The sequence below is a fragment of the Trachinotus anak genome, unplaced genomic scaffold (genome assembly GCF_046630095.1).
Source record: "Trachinotus anak isolate AG129_WGS33_773 ecotype Australia unplaced genomic scaffold, CSIRO_AGI_Tana_v1 ptg000007l, whole genome shotgun sequence".
In the NCBI taxonomy this organism is placed as follows: domain Eukaryota; kingdom Metazoa; phylum Chordata; class Actinopteri; order Carangiformes; family Carangidae; genus Trachinotus; species Trachinotus anak.
In genome coordinates, this window is record NW_027273858.1 from 13,660,627 (window position 1) to 13,679,265 (window position 18,639).

The 18,639-nt window shown below is 39.9% G+C and overlaps 2 protein-coding genes across 2 annotated transcripts; both read right to left on the minus strand.

The window, feature by feature from the left end:
- Window positions 1-1,480: 1,480 nt before the first annotated feature.
- On the minus strand, window positions 1,481-8,618 carry erlin1 (ER lipid raft associated 1). The gene is made up of 12 exons (XM_071480786.1): window positions 8,463-8,618; window positions 7,287-7,415; window positions 6,648-6,729; window positions 5,952-5,998; window positions 5,804-5,865; window positions 5,565-5,690; window positions 5,337-5,410; window positions 4,963-5,021; window positions 4,694-4,785; window positions 4,457-4,546; window positions 4,255-4,334; window positions 1,481-4,153 (listed from the first exon to the last, which is right to left on the minus strand). Exons 2-12 carry the CDS (start codon window positions 7,397-7,399, stop codon window positions 3,962-3,964), a joined length of 1,017 nt encoding a protein of 338 aa, XP_071336887.1. The 5' UTR covers window positions 7,400-7,415; window positions 8,463-8,618; the 3' UTR covers window positions 1,481-3,961.
- Window positions 8,619-10,844: 2,226 nt separating this feature from the next.
- LOC139622990 (inhibitor of nuclear factor kappa-B kinase subunit alpha-like) lies at window positions 10,845-18,639 on the minus strand. The gene is made up of 22 exons (XM_071480775.1): window positions 18,395-18,639; window positions 17,751-17,895; window positions 17,561-17,655; window positions 17,335-17,452; window positions 17,178-17,247; window positions 16,996-17,084; window positions 16,800-16,889; window positions 16,597-16,721; window positions 16,314-16,421; window positions 15,495-15,630; window positions 15,153-15,353; window positions 14,555-14,657; window positions 14,219-14,342; window positions 13,992-14,143; window positions 13,831-13,892; window positions 13,618-13,727; window positions 13,476-13,525; window positions 12,649-12,757; window positions 12,367-12,514; window positions 12,184-12,233; window positions 11,718-11,817; window positions 10,845-11,343 (listed from the first exon to the last, which is right to left on the minus strand). Exons 2-22 carry the CDS (start codon window positions 17,853-17,855, stop codon window positions 11,284-11,286), a joined length of 2,205 nt encoding a protein of 734 aa, XP_071336876.1. The 5' UTR covers window positions 17,856-17,895; window positions 18,395-18,639; the 3' UTR covers window positions 10,845-11,283.

An 18,639-nucleotide genomic window follows, 5' to 3' on the forward strand; every position in this document is an offset into this window, starting at 1 on the left:
AGAAGAACAGAGCAGCTATTGATGCAGGCGCTGTCTGCTGCTGATGAATCATATTCAGAATCACACTGCTGTTCGGAAACTAGATTTACAGTCCTACACTCAGAGATGAGGGACCACACCCTTGTACCTCTGGGGAGGGACAGATCCAGGGACAGGTCATGATGATTTGAAGTCAGGGACAAAGGGAAGGAAATAGAAGCGCTGGCTCATCAAGGAAGCAGCAAACCTGACCTTGACCTCACTTCCTGAGGTGGTGGTGGTGGTGGTGGTGGTGTGTGTGTGTGTGTGTGTGTGTGTGTGTAACCCAGATAACACATCAGACCACCCATTTAAATGAGCACATATCTCCAGACATCTACAAAAAAATCTTTCTCCAGTTATGAAAACATAATGCTAATGAGAACACTTCTCACAACTGCTGATAACAAAACCAAACACCCTCCCTTAGAAAGCAAAGACTGATAGTTTGGCTGTGAAAGGATGCCTGAGACATCTCCATAAGGACTAGACCAGATGAGGGATGAAGCTATCCCTCATCTGGTCATTCAGGCTGCGGTCACACGCACTCACACACTCTTTGGATGCTTCCCGGAAAGCCTTTGTGAACAGCTGACCGGCCTTGCTCAGGGCAGGACTTGAGGTCTAGAGGCCGTCTCTTGGGATGACCATTTTACAAACTCAACACACAAACACATGTGTTTTTGTAATGTTTACGACACATTGTGTGAGTGAGAACAACAGGGACTGTGTGACAGACTTAGTATATATATATTCAGTAAGTGTTCATGGAGTCATTCTTGTGTTGGAACAACCAAATAAATAACCTGCCAGGACATACACGTACTGGGACTTCTCAGTTTTCTGACAAATAGATTCAGTGGGACTCTTGATGGGAATTGGAATTTCTAGCCAAAACCAGGGCCAAAATCCAAACTTTAACCTTCAGTATGTGTACTTCAAGTGTTACACACAACAGGGGATTTTTTTAGGTTTGAGTTTTACAGTTAAAGTCTTTAAATCTGTATGTAGATGTTAAAGTAAATTGTCTCTCTTTGGTGTAAGCTCAAAATTGATTTTATTTGTTAACAATATTTTATTTTGACATTTTTAAAACTGTTTGTTCAACTACAAGTCACTGAAATTTCACAAACTTTTCTTCTGTCAGTTCTTTACTCTTACATCGAGCAGATGCTTTTATCCAAAGCGACTTACAAGTGAGGAAGAAGACTCAAGCTTCAGCACATCTTTACATTTCTCTAAAAATTGTTTTTCATGCTCCCTATTTTACTGACCCCTGATTGAACCGATCTCCATTCCTCCATTTTGCCTCGTTTTGCTCAGTCTTGGGAAAAAGACAAAAATGTGTTGCTGAGAAACTGAGTCAGAGCACATAGCATTCAACATGGTGTTAGTGCCCCTCCTGTTGGCATCCAAGTGTACTACAAAATGTCCACACAAACAGGCACAGAGAGGAGAGAGGTACCAAAATAGGTTTTATTTTAGAACGTTGTCAAAACTTCAAAACATTTTTGCATATAAACCTTTTAAAACAAGGAGACAAAGTTTAAATTTCACAGATTGTACAAAATATTGACAAAAAAAATCATTTTCATGAGTGATTCATACCCCTCTTTTGCATCTTCATTTGAACCCACCACCGAAGCAAACACGGGAGTGCAGCCTTTAACTGCGGAGGTCAAGTAAACATCACAACATCCTCCAAACACTAATAGTGTCCACTGCTAGTTGTGTCTTTCTCCACTAGAGTCTAAGATGAGGCTTTACAGTGCAGTATGCACATCCAAGCTCTTACTAAGCCTCTCAGCCAAGTTGAAGTGAAGACTTTTAGTTTATAGGAATCACTGAATCTCTCAGTCTGGGGTGACCCGTTATTATTTAAGGCTTGAATTCTGAATAGTGGAAGTATTTCTATGCTTCTGAAACACAGAGCTCAACAAAATCCAAAAGCTTAAACAAACAATAAAAACTAGCACCAACTTGCATCTGGTTTAAGCCCGAGCATGATTGACATTCATCTTTAAGTAGAATAAACGTTTTTTGTGTAGTACTGGATCTCGTGTCGTCACAAAACTAATCAGAGGTTAAACCAATTCTCACCAAGTGTTAGCTGCTATTATAATCAGGAGCTGTGTGTTGCTTGTGTTGTGTTGCCATTAAAATCCTTTCAATGATATTGTTTAGCAAAGACTGAAAAACTTTGAGGTACATCAATTTGTGAATGACACAAAAATGTAAGAACCAACAGTGGCAAGGAGCTTTTGTATGCATTATTTCTACTTTGACGTCCGACATACTCATAATTTTCAAAGTCACAGACATCTATTGTAAATAAGTGGTGCAGTAAAATGGCAATGGTGCACTAAAAATGTCACCTCAAATATTTGGAGGAGACACAAGCTTTGATTTTAGTTGAAAGTGGTGTTTTGTTTTGTTTTTTTTAGACAATGGACTTTAACTTGACATTGAATCGCAGCTTTGATTATCCTCAAACTGAATTATTTTCTTATTTCACAACTTCACAGCTTATAAACTTATTTTCTTAAATTTTCTTGCAAAATTGTCAATGGAGTTCTGAAGAGCATACGATCTGTCCAACACTAAGCAACCACTCTATTTAAATAAGTCAGTTTCCTGAGAATTTACATTTAGCCACATCTCAATAAGCTGTAAAGAACAGAGTTGGCAGACAAACACAGGCACTACTAATCATCTGAATCAAGCCAATACAAATTTCCACATGCATGGCCCTGATCATCAAAACCAGATGGAGGAAAGGAAATAACTTCTTCCAGTGTAACAACCCTTTTACTTACCATTAATCATCTTGAATAAGTTCTTATCAGAGAAAAAGCTGATTTTCTTTTAGCAGCACTAGAACTTTTTTTCTCAGGTGGTTTCATAGTAAATGCCACCGCAGATCTTAGTGCAGCTTCTCAAGTCTTTCTGTGCTGGCTGTGCTCTCACCCACAACTGACAAAAGCAAACTGTCACCAAACTAACATAAAATAAAGTACATTACCAATCTGACACCACTGTATATTAACTTACCTATGAACACATGCTGACAGCCCTTCAACTTCAAAGACTTGAATATATGTAGAGTAATATCTACCTCATACAGGCTCAGGTGAAAATTTAAAGTCAGGACACTTGTTTGTAGAACATTTTCATTAAAACAACTTTCACAGATCAGTTTTCATGTTGGATTTCACTCATCTGTAAATGTAGATGGGCTCCATGTAGTGAACGCCTCTGCTGCACTAACCACTTTTATAATGAATGCTTGAACTACTGTATTAACCTGTCAAAACTATTTTAAAGTCATCCACCGGCAACATTGGATATGTGGTGTGATTGAACAGCCCTCACGCTGACTCGTGTTGAGAGAGAAAAGCCAACTAGTGATTAACTGTAAGAGATGACCTAACCCACATAACACTTACACAAACCATCCTGCTTTTAATTAGTGTTGCCTGTCAGGTTCCAGTTCAGCTAAAACAGAAATTAATTCTCAAAAATCATATTCATTTTCATCACAAATCACTCCTCTTGCATACAACAAACAAAATTAATGCAGATCCAAAAGCAAAAGTTCAACACTGCACTGATTGCAAGCACGTGTAAATTAGGGCGACTACTTGTCGCCTTCCCAGGCATAAGCATTTATTATGCTTTTGATTGTTAACTATGGCATCATTATTTCCCAGAACTTGGGAAGAGTGGAAGGTGAAAAAATACTTGCCCTTCCAACCTCACTTTTGCTTGTCTTTCACCGTAGATTTTCGCACTCTCTTTGCCATTAAGATTTAAGACTGAAGTGTGCCGTTCACCAAACTAGCTCCAAAGCTTTCCCTCCTATCACCTTCAGTTCAGTGCTCTCCACTCCACAGACAAGTCCTCATCAGGTTCTCCTGTCCTGTGCAGAGGCACGGCTGTGGACTCACTGCCCATCCAGCTTTTCTTTACGCAAGTCAAATTCAGCATCGGGCAAATTAGGGGAGTGCATGGATTTAGGTGGACTGTTGGATCCCTCTACAAACATGTTAGGGATGTCCTGGCCAAAGTAGATCTTACTGTTAGCTGCTATGGCCTGGTACTTCATCAGTTCCAGGTACTCGGGGGTTAACTTCAACTGTAAAGATTTTGGAGAAAGACAACTTTATGTGAGGATTAAATGTCATTATGTGGTTGTGTGTTTAAGCGTGGAACTGTGTCAACACTGTTTTTTTTTACCCTGTTTGCTTCAGCCATCTTGGCAGCAGTGTAAAACTCTGCGTCAGCCTTAGCCTTCTCCCTGGCCAGGAAGGCAGCGTCTGAAACAAAGAGTCAGTGTTGACTGAGACAGACAAATGATAAACCAGTTCTCCAGAAGCCACTGCATACAGGAACACACAAAACCATCTCACAGAAGAAAACTAAAATCAGTAATGCTAACCCTCTATCTCAGAGATCTTCTTCTCCGTCTCTTTCTCCATCACCTTCTGCTGGAACTGGATCTCTGCTACCTGAGCCACTTTCTGAGCCTCTGTGTGACAGAGAAACCAGTGAGTTTTAACAACTGTGCAGAAGGGTTACACATGAGAGCCTGAAAAGGGGAAACAGCTAAAATTGTAATGATGGTCATGCAAATGAAAACACAGCAAGCTGAATTCCAATAAAACATCACATTTACCAATAATGGCCTTCTTTCTTTCAGTCTCTGCTTCCTTTTCCACCACCTTCTGAGTCTGAGCTGTTATTAACAGACGAGTCTTTTCTGCTTCCCTGAGTGCAGGCGCACACACACACACACACACACACACACACACACACACACACAAAAAAAGGTTTTTACAAATATTTTCTTTTCTGTGTGGTCTTACTTGAACTAAGTGGGTGGGTGACAGGGAATATGAAACGTGCACCAACACTGTGCTAGTGAGTAAAGATTTACAAACTCACATGAGTTCAAAGTTCCTCCTGATAGACTCGGGGATCTTTGGCTTGGTAACACGCACTGCCTTCATCGCGATGTTGAAACAGTGCAGAGGAAAAGAGAGAAACACAAAATGGGCCTTTGCTCACAATCAATCTGCCAATAGATTTCATGTTGTGTGGGCTTGTAAAGTTAGAACTGGTCTAGTGGTATCCGTTCAGAATTCAAGTAGGCAGTTGATTGGTCCAACAGGTATTGCAAACACACCAAATTTTATGTTGTGACCAGTATATTGTACCCACGGCCAAATTCCTCTAGCTCTCACTGCGACTTGAATCCCTGTCATTCTACTCACTATGCTCCTCTACTGGCCATGTTTTGTGTGCATGTGTTTAAATACCTGTATTGTAAGTCCTGGTGCCATAACATTCAGATCCTTTTGCAACGCAGTCTTCAGGTTCTCATCTATAATATCTGCAAGACAAAAAACAGCAGCTGTTTGAATACACAACATCCTGTGAATCACACTGTAAGAATTTTAGAAATGAACTCATACCACAAGTTACTTCCTATTTAATGCATTAAAATGAAACAGTGCTACCTGTTGTTATCACAGACGTGTACTCACCGAACAGCTCAATGTAGACCTCCTGTAGTGTGTGTACACTGCAGAACTGGTTAAGCTCGTGGTGAATCTTGTTGAAAATTAGAGTTTTGTCATAATCTGCAGTGTAGTTCCTCACAATGTCCACCACTGCACATAAATGAACAATAATAACACTTGTTGTAATGCCAAGGAGCTGACAGGATTCACGTGTCAACAAAATGAGGAACTTTTGCAATGATGGAAATAAGAGCATTTTGTACCTGCTGTAGGGACCAGCATGTTAACAACCTCTATTCTGTCAAAATAGATCATCACACCACCACTGTAAAGAAGAAAGCCTCTATTAAATACAGCTCACTTTCATGAATGGGTTCTTTTTTCCAGCTGCATCAGTAAGCTCAGTCTTACCTTGTTCCACAAGGCACATTCTTGATCTCATCAGTTTGGAGAGTAGTCTGGAAGAAAAAGATTATTCTACTGGCACAAGAGTTCATCCATAAACATGTATCTGGATTTTACACATGAGATATGACAATTTTTCCAAGTTTTATGTTCCTGCTTTATTAAAGTATGAAAGACTACATAAAGCATAGAATGTTTAAGTTAACCTGTGTCTATAGTAAATCACATATTAACTTCACTTTTCATGTTGAATGTGAAAGTTTGCTCCTAACTTTGAAAATAGTAGTCTGACAAAATAATCTGAAGACAACTTCAGTCTAAACCTTTTCCATGGCAACCTGACCATGAGATACAATTGAAAGCTCAGGAAAATGCTAGTTAGTGGACCTTGAGTTAATCTTATTAAACTTTACTTCAATTAATTTTAGTTATTATTTTTCGTGATAAAAAAAACACTTCATATTTTTAGGACGTACTCAAAGGATTTTAAGTTTATTTAGTGGCACAACAAATGGTGCAAAAAAAAACTTGCTGTAAAATTACACCACTGCAGCCATGGTTGAAAGAAAACTGTTTGCATGTGGTAGATTACTTATTTATAAAAGGACATATTTTGATTTTCATGTGCAGCACTGTACGGTTGATTCTAAGTTTCCATACGCCTCTGTGAAAAGTTTCAGAGCGGCTGAAGAGTCTGTTTACCTGCACTGATCTGTAGGTGGTAATGAAAGGCAGCATAATGTGATATCCAGGACCATTGGGAGAAGTCAGCAATGCCCCACCCCTGAAACAAATATAAACAAATTATTTGGTCTGACTTCACCACTGGATTATCTACAGATTTTGTATGGACAAAAGAAAAGGACAGGAAGGTGTTAATTCAGGTGTAACAGTAATTTATGAAAGTGTGGTTATGTTGCATAAGTTCATGTCATGAACAATGTCAACAACTAAGGTTTAATATCTAAATATTAATATATTTTGCATTCTAGTTGTGAGTTTACTCACAGGGACAAATAAAGCTCAATTGTCATCACTGTTGTAGATTAGTTAGTGTTACATATGATGAATGTATACAAATGTTGACATTTTTAAGTCCATGCTCAGATCAGGGATGGAAAATCCTGCACTGTGAAATGTGGTTATGGCCTCTTTTTGTTCATCTTTGGTCAAACAGGTTTAAAGCATCAACACCTTAGTGCTCTAAATAATATTTCCATATCCAGGCCAAATTGACATGCATAATTATCAGGAAATAGTCCTCATACAAATAACAATAGGCCATCCACACAGTATGAATGTATTAATCCTGTCACTGGCACAGGGTCAGTGTTACGATACCTGTAGTACACAGCGAGGTGTCCTTCCTCTATCTTGTGAATGGAGGAGTGCAACATGATGGCCATCACTCCTGCTATTGTTGCAAACACTGCCCCTACATGCGGCATCGTCATCCTCGCTTGCACTCACCTACAAAAAGAGAAAGAAGCATAAACAAACTGACATATTTATACAATATAATGTACTCAGGGCACCATTACACCAATGGTGAGACCTTCAATGTAACTGACAATTTATTGCAAAACAACTTAAATAAGTCTCACTTCTGTGAAGGATTTAGTGTTCAACTTTGAAACTGTTTTAGAGAGTTGTTGATTCAACTTAATGATCGAAACTTTATGGTACTGTAGGCTGTCATTTCTGGTGCTGTTGAACTGGATCGTTTTTAAAAATTATTTTAAAAACATATGCACTAAACACTGGCAAAAGTTGCAAGAAATGCAAATGTAGGCAAACATTTTCATGAAAACCTTCGTGTTACAGAAGAATGACAAAGTTTGTTGCTCTTTACAGCATTTTCGTTATTAAAGCAAGCTTTATGAAATGCACTGAATTAGTTTCCTCTTATTTTCCCTTTTAACTCAACCACTAAGAAAAAATATAGAGGAAACATACATACATACATACATGTACATTATTCATAGAGTGTAACATGTGTACCCAGGTCAAATGAACGCAACCCATAGTCATTCAAGGCAGAAAGCTAAAACATCTAAAGCACGAACAGCAAGTTTGTGGTTGATGTTTTAACGATCAAACGGCTGTGTTTACTAGTTAGTTTTTACAGTACACAGTCACAATAACATGTTATATTTACCTGCCTCGATTAGAAAGTGCACAATACAAGCAGCCTGAACATTTAACAGCTAGCGCTAACTTGCACCATTAGCTTTCAGAATGACTCGTAAGTAGACAACTTGTGGTTAATTCCTCTGTCAACACAGGACGCAACGTGTTTGCACCAAAGTTACAATATAACCTTCATACTTAAAGTCTGAATGAATTCAAATTCAGCAGCAGCAGCAAAGTCTGGCACACCATTCACTTGGTAACGTTAACATAGCTAGCCGGGTTAGCCAGCCAGCTAGCTCTCGTTATCGGGTGGGTCAGTTTGTTGTAGCCTCTTGCTAGCGCTAGCTTACTGGGCTGCTGCACGAGTTAAACGAGTTAACTCACCTTGCGCTGCGCTGAGGTACAATTTCCAATATGTGGCTGTCTGTTTATGATAAATAAAATCACCACGGTGTCGAACAACCACCCTTTCTGATCATACCACTCAGCGACCCATCCCCCCGCGCCCCGCCTCCAACAGGTTCCGCTCTCGCTTTTTACTTGTTACACGATGCTGCCTTCAAGTGCAGTCGGGAAATATTAAAGTTGTTGTGGGGTTCAAGTGAACGTTTACAAAACCTTTGATGAAAAAACTCAGTCCTTCACTGTGATGAAGCTAAAATAAATAAATAAATAGTAAATTGATCAGTCAGTTGATCCAATATCAATAATATCCCAAGTAATAATGCATTTTTCTATCTCCGTACTGGACCACAATATAATTTGTTGCCTGTTTTCCTGTTTATTTGTTTTGTTTTAATTACTATAACAAATACAAATAAAGTAAAATAAAAAAGTAAGGCAGACTGCCACGTGCAGCGCCGCATTTGGATGTGTCTGAAGCTTGGAGCTTGACTTCCCTACGTTTCTCCTACAACTGGGCCTTGAGCTTGTTTGGAGGTTCTAGCAGGGGAGCGCAGCTACTGGTATACCGATGGATGGTCGTCCGCCGGGGGGGACCTCGTCCTCTTCTACCGAGCGCAGGGCTTCGGGAGGGACACACATGGAGCGGTGAGGGAGGAAGGGGACACCCGCCTAGCCAGCCAGATCAGCCGAATCAACCCTAGCGATCAATGGGGTGACAGATGTCGCAGCCAGATCGCCCTCACATCCAGTACTACTCGTGGGGGCGGGGCGTATATATACCGTCATAGAAAACAAGCGTATATTGTCAGGGTGTTAAAATATCGACATCTTCACTATAATGTCTATAGTTTGTCTGGGTTGTTTGAATATCATGAGAGACGTGAACGTTTTCGCGTCAACCAAGCGGAATTATTGTCTTTATAGCGAGGCGGAAGTTTCCCATAATGTCTAGCGGCAATATGTTAATTATCCGTGTTTCTATTGGGCAGGACCAACCAATCGGCCTCCAGGCGTGTCGCTCTTCTTCATCCTTAACTTTCTTACCCAAGCAAAAGCAATATTTTAAATATTTTATTCAACAGTTGTGTCGCAAAAGTGCACAGTCCCAGGCAGTGTCCTCACTGACAGTTCAAATCAGTGTCATTTAGAGCAAAGGTCATTTTATCCACCTCTTTTAATGTGTTGTCCTATACAGGCTATGGTTTTGACTTACACACACGATGAAAGGCAATGCATTCCGGTTTTTCTTGCCGTGAATTTTTAGGATGGGTGGATGGGTCTTGTTCTTAGCTTCCTGCAGCTGCACAGGCTGTTCATGCACTGCGTGTGAGTGTATCTTATATTTATTATATGTATGTAATAAATATGCGAACGTCTCTATGTATATGTAGTTTTTTTACATTGCTGTATTTTTTTATTTAAAAATCAAATCAAATGAACATAAATACCATAAAATCTTACAGAAATATTTCATGACACGTTGTTGTTGTAGTTGTATAGCAGAGACACAGCACGGCACAGCAACATATCAACCTGAGGACAAAAAGCTGACAAAAGTGGCCATATTGTTGTCTATTATCTACCAGTTTCTTTTCAAATGTGCTAATATTACTACTAATACAACTACTTTTAAAAGACATATTTTGTGTGAGACATTGGAAGAACATATGTGAGCAAGTAAAAAGAAAGCTCAATGTAATGAGTGAATGGAGTAAAACCAACAATATTGTTCACTAAAATGTTAAGCTTACAACAAAATAGAGACTATTGAATAAATAAACTGTACTTTTTTTTTTTTTTACTTTCAGAGTAATTGACACTAAATAATAAAAATATTGTTGCATATCATTATTTCAGTGTCTCATATTTACTGGAGATATTTAACTCTTAATGCACTCCTTACAAATACATTGATTGAAAAAAGAAGCGTTTGCCTGCTTTGCTCAGACAATGGCTTGCGTCTGAAAAAGACATCTTAACAATCTATAAAGTGGACTTAATAATGGAGGAGGTCAGAAAATGGTGTATTAAGTAAAAGGCAGAGATGCAGCATTGCCTTGCACACTGTTCGTTTTGCATAGTTACAAAGAAATCTTCCACATATGACAGGATGTATCTGCCTTTAAATAAAGATAATATACTACTGAAGTCACACTAACTTCCTTTAAGCCTCCCTCATTTTATCTGGGACAATGTTTGTGAGCTTCTTGTTACTTTTGTTGACATATTAATTTATGCCTGTTGCTCTGTGCTGCTTCCTTGCTGTTTGGGTTTCAGCAGCTCCCAAGAGAATTTTGAACCCGGGGTCTTATAAACAAGCAATTTCCTGTATGTGTGCAGACAGTTGTCTGGTCCACTGTGTGAATGTAAATATCCAGATACTTATTATCTTCAGCAGTTTAACATTTGCAGAGAAAATTCAAATCCATTCAGAGAAATTACATTTAAACTTCTTGAACAAAGACAAAACATGGTATGTGTCATACATTTATAAAATTTTCTCACATTCCTTCATGCATAGTTTGTTAGCAGCAGCAATTTACTCTAAATACTACCAGTACAATAAATAAGTGTTGGTGACAGCTCGATACAGTTTTTAACATTCAATTGTACAAATTTAAGTTAAAACATGAATAGCTTACTACATTATGTGGCTTCACACGTTACTGTCCTACAGCATCACATGTGTGTCAATAAAATAGTATGGAATCACAACGCTATCAGATAGTGTCACTCTGAAAAGGCACTTGTTTACAGTATATATTTTTGACTCATAACACTTGAGACACTTGGCGAGTTTCTACAGCTTCTGAGGTTGGGCTTTCACTGCTCTGTATTGAATCCAGCTCCAGTCCTGATCCTGCCGAGAGAATAAACAGATGAAGCCATTTTACCACTACCAGATCACTAATTAGACTACTACGAGACACATATCATTCTCCATCCACCATCTTAAAACTGGAACCTTAAATTGAAATAGGTGAACCAGCATGATGTAGTAAAGACTGAATGCAAATGTATATTTTTAAGAAGGAAAAAGTCAAAACAAAATATACTACGCACACAGCAACCATACACTGTATGTGGTGGTGGATTAATAATATTTAGAATAATCAGACAGATTATATTTTTAACAGATGTCTTCTGTTAAGCATCAATAGTGGATGGGTGAGTTGTTTCTTCAGGTTTCTGTTTATATGCATGAATGCATTCCTTCACACGTCTATACCATACCATTACACTGTACTCCATCTCCTGGGTGGCGTCTTGCAGCAAAGAAGTTAGCTGACTCATATAGTGCTGATTCTCATCAAGTAATTGATGAACAGTTTCACTGAAAGAGACAAGAGACTTTGAAATGATTGTGTGTCATGTTCATGTTTTCAGTCCAATCCAGGAGGGTATGAGTCCCTTTCCAACAAGCTACTAGGCTTTCAAGTGCATGGGGTGACCTCTTGTGGAGGATGTGTGGTTTGTGCAGAATCCAGAATCCAGTATATACTTAAACTTACAGTGGTGTCAAAAAGTCTGACAGCACTTTAAAGTGGGACTTCCACTGTATCTTGTGACCTGCAGCTAAGCTAATGACAGAGAAACAGCCATGCGATGTCTGAGCAGTACTCCTCCCTTTAACAACGTCATTCAAATATAACTGTAATATATTCTGAACTCAGGGAACTGTGACTTGGATAGATCTTACCTGTCAGTGGGTTGTTGCATAAGTGGCTGTGATGTAGAATTGCTCTGGGCCTAAATACACAACCACACATTGTATTAGCTCCAGTATTATTTGACTTACATACATTTAATACTGTTCTCCTAAAGTTCTTAAAACATGATTAGCTAAGAATATTTCCTGTAGTGCCATTTGTTGTATACTCACACAGGCAATCTTGAGGAGATACCAGAACTCTTTCTGTCGCTTCATCTGCATCTGCATCACTGCTGCTTCTGCAGCTTTTATGTTCTCTACTGCCCTCTCCAGCTTGGGGAACAAATCAACGATGCGCTGCTTACACACCAGAATTGTACTACAGAAAAAAAAAAAGAGATGAAGAAAACCACAAATGACACACAGGGAAGTGCAAAAGGACAACTCAGGTGTGCTAAACTCTGTGTAGTTTTGTGTGATTATCTCTATGCAGTTTGCTTGTGGATCAATTACCTCAGGTGAGTGTACAAATCTTTCAGCACTCTGTCCTGGTTCTGAACTGTTTGGAGTATGGTCTTCACCATGTCTGAGCTGTCACTGTAGCCATGTGGAGGGTCAGGACCTGTACAAACACATATTCCAATGATCATCTGCGTATTATCGTTTGACAGCCTCCTATTCCCATTCACAGCCTCACTCTACTTCTGTGTCAAACACAGCAGAGGAATTAATTATACCAATGGGACCCCTGAGAGAGACTTTTGTTCATTGAATTCTTCTGCACATTACACTGAATTGTATTGATAGCAACAAGCACCATGCCGAGCATTATAATTGGCAAAAAGAGCACCCCAATGAATAAAACTAGAATTGCTGTCTCGTGGTTGTATGCCTCTGCCAACAAAGCAAATTGCAGGAAATATGGTCACAATCTCCCCTTCCTGAGTTACAGCACTGAATAACAGTCAGAAGTGGTTTTGCACAACATTATGGCGTCACAGTGAAGGTGACCTTTGAAGATTTGGATATAAAATCATCACATCCTCATTTTATCCTATTAGACATTTGTGTTAAACTGTGTCATAATTAGCATAGGAATTTGTGAGTCATGGCCAAAATGTGTTTAGCGAGGTCACAATGACCTTTGATCTTTGACTACCAAAATGTAGTCAGTTCATCCTTATGTCCAAATGGACATTTGTGCCAAATTTGAAGGGTTTCCCTCAAGGTGTTAAAATGGTACAACATAATGCCTCTGGCCCTGGCTGTTGCTAGCGTGTGGGCAAAAAGCCCCTATACCCCGTGCCTACTGTTTCATATGTGTAATGATTTGTACTAACTTTTGCATTTAGCTTTCAATTGCTTGTAGAGTTCAATAGCCTTTCCCTCACTGTAAAAAAAGACAAAGAGAGTGTTAGTTTGTGCATATCATAGTTATTTTTAAGGAAATTTTTGTAGTGTAAATCTAACAGAGACACTGACAGCTGTTCCATCACATCCCCTTGTCTCCTCGCAAATGGACTTCTCTGCAACTCCACAATCTCAGAATGTAAAGCCACTATCTCTTCATCCAGATACCCCACGTCTGCAACCTACAGCAGAAAAGATTTATACATTTAACATTTATAACAATACTTTTTATACAACTGCAAGTGCATTTGTGTAGAATTACTATGAAATTAAAAACTGTTCTACCTTTGTAAACCCATCAGCCTTCTCTTCATTTTCCTGCCACGTCTTCAACATTTTTTCTGACGCTTCAGATGAACACAACAACAGCAAACAGTTCACTTGAGGCTTCAGTGACGATTTTAAATAACAGTGTGTACCACAGCAGCAGGTTAACATCAACTCACAGATGCCGGTGTGCCTCTGTTTGGTGTACTGCTCAAGGTCGTGCTGGATGCTGGTCTTAAAGAAAGCCAGTTTGGCTCGGAGCTGCTGTGACTGCGAGAAAAGCAGGTTCTTGTACCGTGTTAGGTTGGTGTTGTAACGCAGCAGACTCAGCCTGCACAGACACAAACAACAGTTAAGGATGTTTCCTAGTGTGAGTGCATGTATACGTGTGTGTTCATGCACTTACATGGCGGCCTTCTGTCCCTGGTACAAGCGAATGTAGTCCTCTTTCAGTCCACAGATGTAGCTGACTGCTTCCCCCCATACCTTTCTCAGTGCAGACAGTGGGAGCTGTGTCTTGGTCTCCCTGACTGAGACAGCACAGTTCACAAAAGACACATGACTCCCACATGAAGTCAGGCACCAAATTACAATATAACTATAAATTGAAGACATAAACAAGGATCTTGCTTGTTTTATTTTACTTTTCTCAATCTTGCATTGTAGGAATACCTTTCAAGGCCAAAGGAAACCCTCCAAATCAGCAGCAGAGAGAGACTGAAGATATAGTTTACAGTCTCACCTATAAAGTTGACACTGTCTGGCAGAGGTCTGGCAGTCAGTGGTCCAGAGTACTTGGTCAGGCTCTTATCGAACAGGAAGACTATGGAGCTGTCCCAGCCTCGCTGGAAGCACAGAATAAATATCATTTTGCATACTTTAGTGTGTGTTGGTGGAGATTTGCTCAATTGTAAAAACAAAAACTCCAGCGGAAATCTATGCTGAGATTAAGATTTGCTGATGCATTTCCTTCCAGAGGAGCCAGAAAGGCTGGAAGCAAACAAACTTAATGCGTTAATTCATACAGTCTGCAATTGGTCAATTATTACAAACCAACCTATTTATTATTATTATTTATTTATTACTTATTTACGTACTTATAATTTTACGTTACAAAAGACCCACTGAAAACTAAATGTTAAACTAACTGCACTGTTTATATTTTAAGACAAAGATAGCAAAAACCCTTTTCCTTCTACCAGAAATAACATGTACAGTGTAATGCACATCTACCCAACATTTCAAAACAAAAACAGAAGGTCCCATTGCCTTTTGATGTGTATGTACTTGTTGCTGGGCCTGATTAACATCAGACACTCTTGTTTACGTGTGTCTCATACCAGTCCATCTGGCAGACAGTGTGCGGGCGGTCTGCGTGGGTCGAGGGAGATTCCCGTCTCCAGGAGCAGCTCTTGACTCAGTGGAGAAATGCGTGTCTGTGTGTGCGTCTCAAGACGAAGCTGCAGGGAGTGTAAGCTCTCCTCAGCTCCCAATACCAAGGAGTGCAGCTGGGCTGACGTCATGTCCAACACATGAATCACCTGGAGTAATAAATTTACCAAATGAGACATTTTTTTTTTGCTTACTACCCTCTAGTCTAGTGACGTGTATAAAACCATAAAAACACCCCATAAAATGTGTTTTTAATCAGTCACAATACAGGCAAGGTGCATATTTTTGACCTTCATGTTGAGAATATTCTGTAGAGTGGTGTAGCAGTGCGGCTTGTTTGTCTCAGGATCCAGCCCTCCACCACGCGTTGCAGGGTCCCACAGTAACAACATCTGTAGCAGAGACTCAACTGGCTCCAGCAGTGGCCTTTTAACACACGCACACACACACACACACACAAAGGTCAGCTGTAGGTTAGAATGACGAGCCCTGGTCAGTACAAAGAAATGTCTTTCTGGCTCTGTTTAGACCTGGCATTAACATCCATCTCGAGAGATCAGATCACATGTGGACAGCTCTAAGTGTATGTGTGAATGTACCCAAGACACATTGAAGAGCCATTTGAGACCTGATCACATTCGGAGGTAGTCTGGGCCACATGTGGCCACATTGTTTTAACGGTGTGAATGCAAATGCATCTTGGGCCATATTTAAGGACCACCTACTGTACGAACATCCTCTGCCACAGTCTAATTAGTCCCACCGTTTGATAATAAAACGAAAATATCTTATCATTTCAAATGGTTAAAACCTTATTTCATTGTAGAGATGTGCATAGCACATTAATTCACTGAGCCTCTCCAAGCCCCACTCTTTCTCTTTCTCTTTTTTTTTCTCTCTCTCTCCCTCGTGCATGTCATAGTCAGATTTGCTAAAAACAACAACGCATATGTGTAAATTTGCATATACAACAGGGAAGTGAGATCTGATCACAAGTGGTCACTAGATGAATGTGGAGACACATTCTAAGTGTGACTGACGTACTTAGAGCTGTCCAATTGTGATCAGATCACCTGAGATGCATGTTAATGTCAGATCTTTGTCTCTACCTGCTGAGATTGTTGGGATAAGGGAGATGTGTGGAGAATCTGACTTCTCCATTCATGTCCTCTACTGCCATGATGTCATTGGGACCTTTGTTCTTGACTTTACTCGTCCTACAAAAGCAAGCAAACATGCAACCAGAGAGAATTAAAAATAAAGTAAACAAATTGAAAACTAGATCTACAAAATGTTCACACACAAAAAATATCTATATTCAGGCTAATAACTGTCTCCACCTTTAACACACAGATATTTTGTAGATAAATAAAAACGTTGGTGCTGGCTCACCACTGAACAGGCTGCATGTGGTGTAAAAAGGGGCGAAAGCCACAAGTGCATTCAAAGATCACTGTCCCAAAGCTCCAGTAGTCCACAGTTACAGTGTAGGGTTTACTCTCAAACAGCTCTGGAGCCTGAAACACATACAGATAGATTTACAAGGGCTCGTTTGTTGACATGTACTGAAAAATGTGTACTGATGCAGCACTTACCAGATACTGTAGCGTTCCAACAAATGATGTACAGAGACTGCCCTGATCTAGGTCTTTGGCATAACCCAGATCTATGATTTTATGGACAAGCTGGAGGGAACATTGTTTCATGATGAGAGCAAGGCACATAAAACCATATAATATGACACTGTAGATTATACAGGCTGCATGCATGTACAAAAAGAAATGAGCTCACCTTCCCACCGATCTCCTGCAGAACTATGTTCTCTGGCTTTAGGTCTCTGTGAATGATCTTGTTTTCATGGAGATACTGGATACCAGAACCTGTGTTTGTAAAAGACGTTTTCCATGTAGATTATGCATTAAAATGTGATTTTAATGGATTTTTATCAAAGTAAAATTACCAAGTAACATTACCAATGTCACCAAGCAGTGAGAGGACCTCACTCTCCTTTAGCCCACAACAGTTTTCTGGTTTATTCAACACCTAAATGAAGAGGTACAGAGGTTAATAATACACTGTTTAAAAAGACAATACATTGTTTAGGGTCTTTATGATTTAGTAGTTTGGTACCTTGCGTAGGTCTCCTCTTGAGCAGTACTCCATGGCCAACAGAGGTAGATCATTTAAAGCAATGGAGCTCAACTCCTCTGGTACTTCTCTGGCCTGAACAACATTCACATGGTTCAGCCTATAAAAGAAGTGTCAAACAAGTAACGATGGTTTGACAACAAAAAAATATACAATGAACTTTGTTCATGAGCTACTTTGTGACCACAAGCAGATGATTTGAACTCACTTCTTCATGATCTGGATCTCTCTGCTCCAGCGGTCTTTGTTCTTGGAGTTCAGCTCCAAGCGACAAAGTTTCACAGCGATCTTCTCTCCCTGCTCCTGCTCCAAACACAGACAGGGAATGAAACCAAACCAGGGTCTGGAGTTCATGTTCTCCTTGGTGTTCGGGGGACGGGGGGGTTGACAGAACTTACAACATGCTGGTACAAGTAGACGTGCCCAAAGCCTCCCATCCCAAGTCTCTCCTTCATCTCCCAGGAGCCACAGAGCTGGCTCTGTCTGAGTGCAGTCCGCTCCATAGTGTGAAGTCTGCTGGAGCCACTGAGCAACAGAGGTGGTCTAAAAATAACAAAAACAATAAAAAAAATATCACACTTTCCAAACATGTTTGGACTTCATTGCAGGTCTTCAAGCCTCTGTATTTATGCATTTACATGATTTGTTGCACACCTCTATGCACCAGCAGGAGAAATTGTGTTATCGCTAACAGTTAAGTGGTATGCATTGCATTATACTGATGTACTTATTCTTCATGAGAGAATAACACATTTGTTGGTAACTGATTTTTCCACTTCTACTGACCATGCTAAAATATCAGCCACATATTAAAGTCTACTCTATCTTTTAGTATTGAGATTCAAGTGTTGCACATAGATGTTTTCCTGTTTACCTTGCTGAATATAACTTCTCGTTGACACAGTGACCTAAACCTGGGGTCAAGAGCCACTCGATGTGAGTGGGTTGCCAATGCTAGGCTCAGTGAAGTCAGACAACCTGACGATGCGAGCAAAAGGTCAACTCAAAACAACATGTCACTCTACAAACATGGTCGACTCACCTGTCGGCTGAAGATAATTAGCTTCAGATGTCAGAACATTGTTGCTTCAGAGTTAGCTAAACGCGTCGTTTACGCTTCGTTTTCTTGTTTGGTGTTTAAGCGAGAAGGTTGAACCGGCGAAATTATACCTTCACCCTTTACAATCGCTCAAACACGGCTTTCAAGCTAATCGTTAAGTTGTGTTTTCGGTATGTTTTCGGCCGGAAAGCCAAAGACGGCTCAATAGCTGCACAAAGTGAAACTAC

Excerpts from the sequence above, each read along its gene's own strand:
- erlin1 (XM_071480786.1), bottom strand. The coding sequence starts at position 7,399 with ATGACGATGCCGCATGTAGGGGCAGTGTTTGCAACAATAGCAGGAGTG. Across the intron at positions 6,730-7,286 it reads CACCTCGCTGTGTACTACAG|GGGTGGGGCATTGCTGACTT; the intron begins GTATCGTAACAC and ends TATTTGTTTCAG. Across the intron at positions 4,335-4,456 it reads GAAGATCTCTGAGATAGAGG|ACGCTGCCTTCCTGGCCAGG; the intron begins GTTAGCATTACT and ends TCTTTGTTTCAG.
- LOC139622990 (XM_071480775.1), bottom strand. The coding sequence starts at position 17,855 with ATGGAGCGGACTGCACTCAGACAGAGCCAGCTCTGTGGCTCCTGGGAG. Across the intron at positions 17,656-17,750 it reads TCTACTTGTACCAGCATGTT|GAGCAGGGAGAGAAGATCGC; the intron begins GTAAGTTCTGTC and ends TGTTTGGAGCAG. Across the intron at positions 11,344-11,717 it reads AGATGGAGTACAGTGTAATG|GATCAGGACTGGAGCTGGAT; the intron begins GTATGGTATAGA and ends TTCTCTCGGCAG.